The sequence below is a fragment of the Gavia stellata genome, chromosome 2 (assembly GCF_030936135.1).
Source record: "Gavia stellata isolate bGavSte3 chromosome 2, bGavSte3.hap2, whole genome shotgun sequence".
NCBI classification, from domain to species: Eukaryota; Metazoa; Chordata; class Aves; order Gaviiformes; family Gaviidae; genus Gavia; species Gavia stellata.
In genome coordinates this window covers 57,186,137-57,199,227 of record NC_082595.1, presented here as the reverse complement: position 1 = coordinate 57,199,227, position 13,091 = coordinate 57,186,137, and the positions used below count along the sequence as shown (strand labels likewise).

Below are 13,091 nucleotides of genomic sequence, written 5' to 3'. Positions count from 1 at the left end.
CTGTGAGACTGCCAGCAGTCTTCATTCTTAGTTCCAACAAAATGTCACCTTCATCCATTTTAGCATTCATTTGAAGAATACTAGCAGTTCCTACAGTGCTTTTAAATCACCTTTAAATGTTTCAGCTATGTAATTCTTGACAGAAGTTACTTATTCTGCTTTCTAACAAAGATAATCTGCCTTTCATTTCCTAAACAATGCTATTCACCTAAGGCTTAAGTGTCATATAAGAGAGATTACAGCACCAAAGCATTTTTTTAAGTTATCCTAAGTAAATCATAGCTACAATCACATCTGAAACATGGGGCCTACCAGCCTTAACAATATGCTTTTAAAACACCGTGTAGTTTGACCACAGCCTTTAACAAAAACACAGTCCATTTTCTATACTGGGGATGACATAATGAAAACTGTTCAATCAGCAATACAAGACCAGAGATATTCTCACACTTTGCCCTCACCATCGAAGGCATTTAAGATGCTACCAGACACCTTAAATTACAGTACTTCTCTTCAGCAAAAGGAGAGTAAGCATTACTTGAATGTCTCTATTTAAAAAGACTCAGAGAACGGCTGACAAAAGCGCTAGAAAAGCAGCTACAATTTTAATAGACTAAATAGCAAGCATCAGCCTAGCAATCGGGGACACCTCCCCCACACCGAGACACCTGGCTGTCCTAAGCGGAATTTGGACACAACTAACTGGGAGCAGTACTGCGGCAGTTCCCGTGAACGGTTCGTCTCTAACACCCGCTGTTCCCGGTCTCCACGCCTGCGGTATGCCGGAGCTTCCCCTGCAGGTCCCCGGCACGGCGCGCTCCCGCCCCCCGGGGACCGAGGCTGCTCCCGGGACAAGGCGGCCGCTCCGGGCCCGGCCTTCGGGGTACAAACCCGGCCGCATCTCACTCGGATTTAACACCAGCCCTGAAACCCGGCCTCTCTTCAGGCACACCTCTGCCTAGGCGACAGCAAGGAGCGAAGGGAAACAAAACAGAAGAGGAGGAAATAAAAGGCGGCAGAGGACTCGGCGCGCCTCCCGCTGCCCGGCGGGGAGGACGCTCCCTCACCTTCGTGAGCTGGGCAATCTTCTTGCTCATTTTGAAGTGCAGGTCCGGGCTGTGCTCGGCGCCCAGCCCCGCCGGGGCTGAGCCGGAGCCGAGTTTTCCCGTGCCGGGCGCGGAGCCGCCGCCGTAGCTGTGCTGCGGCTGCTGCCAGCCCATCCCCGGGGTCGCCATCTTCACCGCCCGGCCCCCGCCGCCGCCGCCGCTCGGGCTCCGCCGGCACCGGCCCTACCGGCCGCGAACCGCTGCCCGAGGCGACTCCTCCCGCCCCGAGACCGGTCTCGGACGCTTCCTTCTGCCGCCGTCCCCACCTGCCGCGCCGGGCTGCGGCGTCAGCCCCTCGGGGCCGCTGCGAGAAGGAGCGCCAGCTTCTCTTCTCCGCGTCCGTTCCGCCCGACACCGGGCGGGGAGGCCGGTCCGGTCCGGCCCTCGGGCGGCCGGAGGCCGGGCGGGAACGGCGGCGTCGCGGCGACCGTGCCGGGCTGCCGGCGGGCTGTTTACGCCGCGCAGCCCCGCGTCACTCGCCGGCCCCGCCCGCCCGCAGCCTCCCCGCCTTCGGAGCAGCTGGGGCCGCGCGCGCCGCCCAGCGCGCGAGGTCGTGCGCCGGCCCGGGGGGCCTCGCCTCCCGCCTTCCCGCGGCCGGTGCGCGCGCTGCGTGCCCTACCCCGCCCCCCCGGCCGTTGGCGGCGGCGGGAGCCGTTAACGGCTGCTCGGGGGCTGCTCGCGGCTCCTGCTCGCGGCTGCTGTTGCGGGCGGGGATGGAGAGAGCCCCTTTCCGCAACGGGGGCGCCCCGGTTTGGGCAGGCGCAGGGCGGGAGGGGGGTACAGGTTTTCGGTAGGGTTGCCCCTCTGTGGCAGGGCTCGGGGCCTGTACGCCAACTGCCTAAGCCTTTTCCTCAGTGAGAGGCCTGAAAATGCAGTGGGTGCCGGGGGGGGCTAGGGCAGAGCTCCCCAGCACTGGAAGGGCGCCAGGGATACTACAGTCCGGTGTCCATGGGTGAATAGTGGGTGAGGTATTGCTGGCCCCTGGGTACGTATTGGTCTGCGACGAAGTGCCCTTTTCTCACAGTAGCAAGTGGTAGGGGCAAGTAGCGTCTTAAAATTGAAGTAGGTAACAAATTAGATAATCACTTGACTGCACAATTACTTCAAGTTTTGGGGGAAGAAGCAACACGGTGCTCACAGATCGTGCGGTGACCCGGCCAGGTGAAGGGGGAGGCATTCATGTGAGTTGGCCAGTCTCTCCCGTTGCTGCAGACACAGCCTCTGCAGACCGCGATTACGGGCCCGTGAGCTGATGAGTACGGAATAAAGGTCCCTGCCAGAAGGAATTCACAGCTGAATTTAGTACGTCCTTTAGGTTGGATTTGACTGCTCTCTTCTTCTGTTTCCATTCTGTGCAACTCCTGAGAATAGCCACCCTCTTTAACAATTTAATGTCTCTTTGCCAGGCTCTGGCCTTGTGAGGATATATTAATGTGGTTGGACACATTTGATTTCCTGATTAACAGCCTCTGCACTCATCTTTTACAGAGTCTGTGGTGCTCTCTGTTGAGTAGGTTATCTTTTTACTGCTTTTCTTTTCTGCTCTAAAAATCTCTTTGCCTGCATTCTTTGTAGGCAGAAATACCAAAGAGGTAAACTACAAAAATACATGGCAAAATCTGTTGTTCTCAATGAGGGTATGGAGAAAAGTATTAGAATTTGCAAATGATAGAAATAGGTGGAATAGTAAATTATAAGAGGAGATCCATTTTACAGAGCAGCATGTCTCACTTGCTTATGGAGGTTCATGCTCATACAGTACGATAAACAACCAACTCAACATGACCTGCCAGTGCAAGCCTGAGGTCATGGGGCAAATTAAATTCTTTGATGTATAGACGGGACACTAACTAGAAGGTACAATTAGACGTTGCTACTTTTGTACTGAGTGTCTGTGAGAGTGCAACAGAAATACTTGTATCGAGATCTGGGGTCTGTAATTTCCATCTGCCAATGCACTGGAAAGGTGTTTAAAAAAGGGCCAGAACTACAGAGGTTCTGGAAAAAGAGTCTTATATTGAAAGATGTAATAAACCCAAACTATTTTGAGTAGCTGTGTTGCCTTAAGCTCAGAATTTGCATTGTTCAGGAAATTCGGACGCTGATATTTTTTTTCCTTCTGAAGTGGCCCATTCTGGCAACAGAGAACAAAGGACAGATGGTGCCTACCCAGGCAGTGATTCATACAAATGAAATATAAGGGGAAGAATGAATATTAGGAGCATCTGTTTCAAATCTATGTCCATAGATGACATCCATGAATAGCACATACTGTTAATTCAGTTTTCTCAATTTAAAAAATAATTCAGTGGCAGAGGAGACTGTGATTGTCCATGTCTAGGAAGGTCAAGCTACTAATTAAAGCAGCAGACTGATTGCGAAGACTTGGTTACAGTCAACGGTTGTGTCTGGCTGATTGTGTGACCTTAAGCAAGCTTCTTAATTCTTGTGCAAAAGGGCACTTCCTTTAGTGTACCTAATAATGCCTCTGATATTAAGGAATGGCTGGCTCAATTTATTTTTGCTCCTAGAAATCTCAAAAGTTACAGAAAGCATTATTTTGATTTTAATCTACACATTTTAAATATTTTGGGTAGACTTATTTTTCAAATAAATTAGAGTGGTTTGGATTTATGAACATTTATTCTGAGACAAAAAGCCTCACTGTTTTATTTTTTCAGTTTCTTCTGAGAAGTATGCATATTTGTTGTGGTTTATATTGGCCCCAAATAATTGTTTTGAAGCATTTTGAAGTGACTTACATCTGCTAGGACAAAGCAGTCAAATATGCTTAATTTTTGTCTCCTTCTTGTACTGAGTTGCTAAATACTAAGTTTTGTCTAGGTGCTTTTAAATCGAAAAAGTGATTAAATATTCTCTGCCAGTATTTCATGTGCCTTTTAGCAGTAGTTTTCATATTTAAATTGTTTTCAAGCTTCTCTTTACACATCTTACGCCGTTAGAGCTCAGATGGTGACTGCTAAGAACCTCTCTTCCATTCAGGTCTGCATGTGCAGCATAGAGCCCGTTTTCTTCAGGGTTGCTGCTGAGAAGAGGCTTTATGCAGCAGAACAGTCAGGATCCTAGTGCTTTTTTTCCTTGATGGGATTTCATGTCTTGTCAGTGTAGTAGGATCTGTAGGTCCAAAAGTCTCACAGGGCTTGGGCTGAGGCTATCCAGAGGCAAATGATGAGGCAGTGCTCTGGGTTTGCGGAAGGGTGCAAAAAGCAATGGAATGAGGCAGGGCTCTTGATGTGTATCACTGCTGTGAAAGCTGCGCAGTGAAATCTTTGGTGTCTCTATTACCATGGGCTTACGTAAGTGACATACAATTTGTATCTATCCAGTGTCTCCATGTGAGTATAGGCACTGTGTAGGAGTGCTCTTGGTATATGTATATGGAAGATTTTTTTATAGATTTGAAAATACTGTTAGTGAATAAACACATGCTTTAAAATTGCATTTTTATGTATCTGCTATGCCTATATAGCAGCATATGTGCAAGACATACAATGACTTTATAGTTTTGCTTTTTCTGATGTAACGTCAACAACACTGCCTACGTGGAAATCTACCTGTACTTTTTTTGTATTCTACTGCCTATTTATCTGCATATTTGATGGTCATATGTTCTGGTATGTGTGTATGTTATCTAAAATTATTAAGTATCATTACTGAGGTTTGCAAAACCAAGAAAGAATTTAGTGTACACTCAATCTGTTGGGAATATTATGGATTACAGATTTCCATGTGTACAAAAAAAACTTTATTTATCTCATCACAGCTTTGACTGAGATAAATGTGTGCAATCACTGTATGCCTTATTTTCAAGCCATAGGCACAAAATTCCCTCTCTGATTCTTCATAGACAGAAAGTGTTACAGGGGCTAAGCTTGCTTCGTGATAATGCTTCTTGACAACTCTGAAGATGTCAGAAAGTCGGCAGATTTTGCTGAAAGGGCAGTTAACAAGAAATTTGACCTACTGGTATTTGCAGGTTTCTGCTGTTTAATTTGTAAGGTTGCAGCTACAATCCTGAACAGTGAGTTTTCAAATTTTTTGCACATGTGCATGAACAAAGGTGTTTATATCACAATTCTCATTTTAATTTTCATGGAATCGTTGAATTATGCAAGTATTCAGTAACTAAATACTTAAAATATGGAGACTCATAAGAAAAAGTCTATTTATTTCTACTGGAACGCTGAACTAACCATTTATTATATACATACCTTAAGTTTATATACAGGTTTAATTATTTTCATAAAGTAATAATTCACCATTGAAAAGAATAGTATAAAATACTCAAAATAACAATACAGATTAAACATATCTGTCATTCCTGCTTTAATTTTCTGGTCCAAACAAACGTGATGGAATGTAATAACTGAATAAGCCCATGATGTCCTACTTTAACATAAAGACCTCATTGGTAAGGCTGAGATTAATCTATGATGCTGAGATTTCTGTGTAAGAAATCATACAAACCAATTTTGTTTTGAAAGTGTACAAGTAACAAGGGCTTCTTCTGCTAGCTGTAGATAATGAGTGTGTAAGCTGTAAGGCTCTATCTTCTGAAACAGCTCTTGTTTTTAATACTTGTGTTGTCTTATAATTTATTTTAACTTTGGTTTTTAAGCTTGATCCACTTTTTTTGTAGCACAGAAGCCATATTTTAAAGAAAATAAACAAAAATTACAGAGAAAACACAGATCTGTTTTACAGACAAAGAAAAAAAAGCAGCAGGAGAAGTGGGAACAAAGGAAAACTAACACCTTGGCAAAATGTCCCACTGCTTACACATGACTGTCCTTTAGAGATGGGAGTCACACAATGTAAGTGTTGGACGTATCACTTACTGCTTTTCTGGAAGTTGCTGAGATACAGCTGGGTAAAAGATGCTCTAAGAGTCTACCTAGTATAAAATATTTTTTCTCTTATTTTAGAAAAGATTAGCTGGTACATTTCTGTTCTCTTTAGTTGCACAGATGGGGAAAACTGGATGAATCCTCAGTTAAGTAGGAATCTTAGTGTTTCTATTAATTCGTAACTTCTTCTTTATAAAGTGCTGTTTCAGTCTAGTCCCTTGCTAATCTACCAGGACAGTAAGGCACTTACCAACATCGAGAAAGTAGCCAGACACATAAAAAAACCTACTCTTCTGCTTTTCCTGTCAAAACAGAGAACTAAACCTATCAGTGCTCACCACTGGACAGAAAATTAATAAGACAACTAGTCATTATGAAGCCAGAGCTCATGCTGAAAATACTCTGTAAGTGTTAATAGTAGCCTTACAGAATATTTTGTGCCAGCCATCTGCATCAAGATGTAGCATGTAATACTATGGAACCTCTCAGGCTTTTAGTAATTAGTCACTTCATTTCTGGAGTCATTTTGGCTGACAAAATATATTTTCTGAAGTAAGCCTTCTTACTTTACGTAATGTTTCATTTTGCCTTTTCTCAAGGATTTTTTTTTTGGGGGGGGATAAATGGTATGCATTTGCTCTAAGTTGCCAATAAAGTCCTTGAACAGGATATAATAGTCCTTATAGCCTTTCACATCACCTGGAAAGATTTAACATATTAGCTACTGCTTCAAGCTTCTTCTTAACAACTTTTCTCATTTTATGTTGTTCTCCTTTTTCAAATTATGCATGTTTTTTCAGATAGAAAAAATCAGACCTAAACCAGGGAAGTTGGCAGCTCCACTGGGAGCAAGTACTTGAGAAGAATGGTGAATGGACAGGAGGAAGGGAACAGAGAGGTCTCATTGTGTAAGCTTGGGCCCTCTGGGGCAGGGTTGGCCTTTATGGCGAGGAATAGTAGGCCAAGGAACTTGCTTTTCGAACCAGGTCTGCTAAGCAGGACCCTAATGGGGAATTTGGCAGACATTAAAAGAACTGCCATCCCTGCCTGCAAAACCTGTGTAAAACCTTGTTTTCTAGTCCCTGGAACACAGGCAGACCAAATCCTGATCTCAATGTTTCAAGTTAATCTTTCTAGATTTATGCTACAAATAAATTTAGGGATGCAAAGAAAGCTTCATTTAATTTCTCTGTTCAAACTCAAGTTGTAGGCACATTTCTGTACATGAAAACACAATTTTATCAATATATGCTAAATTTAGCATAATTCTTATTATGCTGACGTCTCTACTGCAGAGGAGGGATCCAGTCTTGCTTTCTACACTGGAATATAAATTTAATCAGCTGCCTAGGACACTTTTATCCAAGGATGTTAGAAAGTGTTTTTGGCTTTGCTCAAGGACAAAATGGCAGATAGGACGAAAATTGATGTATTAAGTAACAGTTGAATTTGAAGGTCTTTATCATAGATGGTTGCTCTTTTACATTCTTACGCTCCTCTTACAATAACTCATTTAGGAGACTGTTCAGAGTAAAAAATGAATACATTTCAGTTAATTCAATTAATACATTCATATTTATCTTCATAAGGATGAAAGCATTCCTATAGAAAGGAGCAGTGACCTTTGGTATATTATCGGAGCTTCTTCCAGGGATGCATTAAGTATCCTTGCTAACTTCTGTAATGTTCCTCTAAGGACAGAATTAAATGCAAGGGAGTGCTGTGAGTGGGGCTGGGTTATTTTAATGCAAATGTTACAATGAACTCAAAAAGGAGACAAACACAAGGAGATCTGCCATGGCCTTCCAGTAGCAACCGGTAAACATTATTTTGATGTATTAGTAAGACTTGCTTAGATCAGTCCTGACATTATTTAAATATGTTGGACTTGTACAGAAATGTAATGCACTCGTTTTCGTTTTGGAGGAAAAGCAGCTTTATAGGCTAAAATATAAAAAAAAAATCTGACTGATAAAAATTTTATTCATCTACAGGGAAAAAATCATCAGTAGGAAAAAGCAGCTATAGCAACAGCCTCCAGTTTAAGTGTCACTGCTCTCAGCAGCTTGATCTAACATCAGATACCTGTTCATTGTAGGAGCACTGGTACAGAGTTAAGCTAGGAAAGGATTTAGTTCACTGCTTTCTATGCTGGCATTCATATTGTCCCACATGTGTACTCATTCAGACTTGAGGATGCCTATAAAATTCATGCAGTCTTGCAACAGGCATAATGGATGAAATGCAGGTATTTCTTTCTTCTTCAGGTCATCAGTGGAAGGTTGGATGGGACAACTGAACACTGCACTGAGTGACACATCTTATCTACAGTGCAGGTAAAGGCACCAAAAGCACCAGGACTGCTCAGGTTTTCCTTCTCTGTCAGTACCAACAGGATCACTTGGAAGCAGCCACAGAAGCACTCCAGTAGGAAAGTTCAAACAGATGGCTGTGTAGCTCTGATCCTGCCCTCAGGGTCATTCTGCAGAGCAAGAGAGACAACATTTATAATCTGTATTTCTCACTATGATGGTATTGGAAATGGAGAGTTTGGTTGCTTGAAGGGTTTTACTTTGAATGTGGCTAATTAATCTCCAACATTGGTTCAGTGTTTTTTTGGTCCACATAGTTATCGCCGGTCTCTTCCTTGACACATATGAATTCAAATTGCTGCATCTTGCCAATGTATTTTGGGGGATTTGAGCATAAAGGTTTGGAGACTAGAGAGGATTTTGGTTATGCTTCAAGAAGGAAGAAAGATAGACTGGCATCTTTCCAGAAAATTAACAGTGGAGGATTTATGGTTTTGCTAAAATTGTGTCGAAGCCCCAAAAGCTTTGCATAAGTGTCAATATTAAAATAAAAATGGCTTTTGTAAAGTTTTTATTACTTTCAAACAGTTGAAGGCTTCTTTTGAAATGAAATTTATTGAAAACTGCAATATTTTAAGATTAATTTGCATATGCAGGTTGCTGACAAAGTTCCATTTTATAGAAGTGTTTCATAAAAATTGTGGTTAAGGGGATAAGAGCACTTTGAGTTCATTACTGATCCTCAATTAACCTGTCAAAATCAAGAGGCATACCTCTTAATTGTAGTGTAGTCCATTGAAACTGATACAGTAACTAAAACCATCAGGAGTAGGGGAAAAAGAGCAAAGCTTATCTGACCTGAATAATATAACCTGCTATAACTGTAAGTTCTGGTGACCGTGCGTATTATGTGGTGACTGTACTGTTATTATTCACAGAGGTGGTGTTTTGAGACCTGCTTGCCAGACATCCAGATTTGACTTGAATAGTCAATACTACAGGATCATCAGCTATCTGGATTCAAGTGCATCAGGCCTGAAAATGTCCCACTATGCTCAAACTCAAATCAACAGCAACACAGCTTTCACTCAGCAGAATGTTGGGTTCCCAGTTCTTGACAGGAACCCAACTCCCTCAACAATATTTAAAAATTTGGAAGGGATCAGGATTAGTGTTGCGCAGGCCTGATTCTGGACCAAGGTAAGAGACTTGCTTTGAGAATGGGCTACCTTTGAAAGCTAAAATACATGCTTCCCAAAATCAGCATAAACTTGTGTTTCAGTATATCATGCATATAAATTTCATAAAGGGCATAGTATCCTGTTTGGTGCATAATCAAGCTAGTTTATTAGCACAGAAATGTGTGTATTTTTAATTATTATGGAAAAAGGTTGTAAATAATTTATTGAAATATGTTCTTGAGAGTGAGAGAAAAGATACAGATGATTTCTATGACCAGAATTGTCCTTAAATTTACAAATTATTGCTTATTAAGTTTAAGAACAGGCACTTTAGACCAAGTGAATAAGAGCTATGTTTTTCCACACATAGCATATAAAACGCTCTTGAGCATCTTTTGAAATTTATGAACACTAGGGCAAAATTGTAAAGATTACATATCACTGATGGCAATTTTTTACATCATTGTTCATTTTTACTTTAGTTCTTAGTTACAAGTCTCCCTAATTACTATAATAAAATCTAGTTTACTTGCTTGTAAGATATTAAACGAATAATTTTGAAATCTTTATTACTGCTCTTTGTATGCTGAGCTAGTTACTCACAGCAGAGTTTTATCAACTTTCACATAAATCCATGTTTTGTTTCCTGATCTGTAAGATTAGAACTAAATGAAACTAAAATATTTACAACACTTAGCAAGGAAAGTAATAAAACCCAGCATTTGAGTATCAAGAGTTACTCCACAAAACGTTTCTTAAAGTCAAAGATTGTGATGAAGTGATGTGGTGCCCCTGAAGTAGGAAACCTGAAGGGCAAGAAAAAGAATTCACTCAAAATCTTCATCCAGTTAGAGTAAGCTTGGTGATTAGAGCCTCAGTCCAGCAGGTACATGCCTAGCTTTGAGTATTCAAGTAATCTCTTTGAGATCAGCTTTCACCTGATAAAAGTCTTGCCACACAACTCTACCAGCCAAATGCAGAAATGTACTTCTACTAGGTATTTTTGCTATCAAGCCTACTATAACTTTCAGAGAATTTTAGAATGGGAATCAGTCAGAGAAATAAAAACTAATTCATTATTTAGTAACAATGACCCTCTTCCCAGCTGATCTAGTTAAACTGAAGAGATCCCATTTATCAACCTTTTACAGAAAGATAAAAGGTTTTTGATTTTGTTTTAATTAGGGGTATTATTTCTCCACAGTTAAGTTATGCATGGCTTTCTCTAATATGATTCAGATATGACATTCATAGGGCTTAATCTTAGTTTAAAGGTGTTTTGATTTTTTTCTTCTTGCCAAGCTTATCAGAACCACTTGAATTATATGAGACTGAAAATCCAAAAAGCACAATAAAGCTACTAGGAATAATTACACCTTAATCTTTTGGAATCTAAAATCTGTGGGCTTTTCAAACTTAATATTCAAACCCAAGTTTGAAGAAAATCCAGTAATTTTAATGTTTATGACAGTCCAGTTTGTCTTTAAAACTCCCTAGCTTCTTTTAAAGTACTTTAGGAAGTGTATCTGTGTAATTTCAAGTGCCAGGTTTCTGCTTATAAGATTTTAAAACTGTAGCTGTAGTGCATATGCAATAGTAACTGAGGATAACCTTTCATTCACTAAAACCAGATTACTGTTTTAAAGATTTCCTATAACAAATAAACTCCACATCTATGGAAAGCTCTACCTTCCCATACGCTGTGCAGCTGGCTTCTGCACTATTTGCCACAGAAGCTTTTTGATGCCAGACTACACTTCCTTACTTAATGACTACCTAGAGAGGATCTTGGGAAATTACCTGGGGAAAAAGGTTGTATGGTAGCTTCACATATATTATAAATCGTATCAGTCCTCATAAAGACATCTTAAATCTCTAACACTTGGTTTAATTTAGGGCAAAATCATTTGCCTTTCGGAAGCTTTTTTCTGAACCAGAGCTTCTGCTGCAGCACAAATGCGTCCATCATAGAAACAGGTAGCTCTCAATTTGGCGTCCACCCAAAACAGAGAGCAAGGCCAAGTAGATATTGAGAAGTAAAGGACTGATTCTACTCCATGTAGCTGTCATACAGTGTGTACTCTGGAGAGATGTCAAATTTGCCAGAGCGGGAATTGTAATAAAAATAGGCTCAGATCATCTCCTGCAGAAACAGTGGAAAAACCCTTGATTCTAAAAGATAAATCTCTATAATATCCTAGTGTTACAGAAGACCTTTAGGGCCACATGTAACCCACATATGTATGGGGGAAAAATACTAACTTGTGCTTGCCTAGGTGGAAGGCCACTTTAATAAAACATTAATTTATATTATTGCTCATAACTACACTATGTAAATACACAGGTAATTGCAGATTTCCAGTTTACATTGCAACTTACTTGACATGCACAGGAATATGATACTCGTACTCTAAAATAAAATTCCTGTAGTAAAAAGACTGTGGCACAATCCTGGTTCTATTTTTGAGAAATCTGGAACATCTAAGTCTAGTAAAAGATGTACTTCATATTTGGGGAAAGAATATAGAGAGTTTGTTGTCGTCTGGTAGATATGCAAAGTCTGAAAACTACTGGAAGATCTGTACACAGCTGTTTTTTAATTAAAAGAGCATTTTAATTCTTCATGCAATAAATTAATATTTATTTGATAATAATACATAATTCAGCTGCTCAACTCTTATCTAACATCACTCAGGGATAAAGGTGTCTGATTCAGAAATAGTGCCCACCACTCAAACTCAATTTTCATCACAAAACAGCTTTCAGAATTACCAGTCAGCTTTACAGGATTATCATGCACTTCTCATTGTGTTTGCTTTGTAAATTACCTTCCATTTATTTTCATTTTCAATGATGGAGAATGAAGTAAACTATAGTACTGCCTATTTTTGATCCTAGTCCTCAATTACTTTAGTTAGTCCATAAATATTTAGTTAAAGGACATTTTGTGTTCGTTGTAAATATTTTAGTGTCATTCAAAGAGCTACACAATAGCTAAGAGAGTCCAAATTAGTGTGCAGGTGCATTCCCTCAGTGGTGGAAAAAGGAAAATCCATTTCAATGGGAATATGTCATGGTATTTAGTTCCATGCTAAACTTCCCCTTGGAGAAAGAAAAATCTAATTCCAAATTACAGCTGAGAGAACTTGCTTAGCCTTGTCAGATTATTTAGGAAAAAAAAAATCCATGAACTTAATACTAAAAAGAATATTAAGATGCTTATTTTCAACTACTTCTCTTATGAAAGTATGATGGCTGGAAAAGAGGTTTTTTAAAAAAAATATTATGCCATCAATGGGCTACCAACACCTTCAATTATGAGCTGAATTAAATTAATTTCTTTTTTAATAATAAGGTTTACAGCTGATTATACATTTGTACCTGTGTATAAATACAAATTCACTTCTATGCCTATATCTTAGAATTTCTACAGTGTGCTATGTAGCACACTTCTGTCTCTCTCAGTATCAGTTAGGAGATCCATGCTAAAGAAACAAATATTATGCCAAACACCAAGTAACTTTAAAATCCATTTATAAAAAATTACTTTAAATATTTTATGTAATGTGCTTTTGAAAACATGTTCTTCTGTCACACCATTTTTATAAAAATAAGAGAGGAGAA

The 13,091-nt window shown here is 40.3% G+C and overlaps 1 protein-coding gene across 1 annotated transcript in view; it reads right to left on the bottom strand.

The window, feature by feature from the left end:
- Positions 1-1,235, bottom strand: part of FAM184A (family with sequence similarity 184 member A) — an 80,764-nt gene extending 79,529 nt beyond the window's left edge. Inside the window, exon 1 of the mRNA XM_059835565.1 lies at positions 1,068-1,235. Within this exon, the coding sequence (XP_059691548.1) occupies positions 1,068-1,235 (168 nt within the window). The remainder of the gene's footprint in view (positions 1-1,067) is intronic.
- Between the last annotated feature and the right edge of the window lie 11,856 nt (positions 1,236-13,091).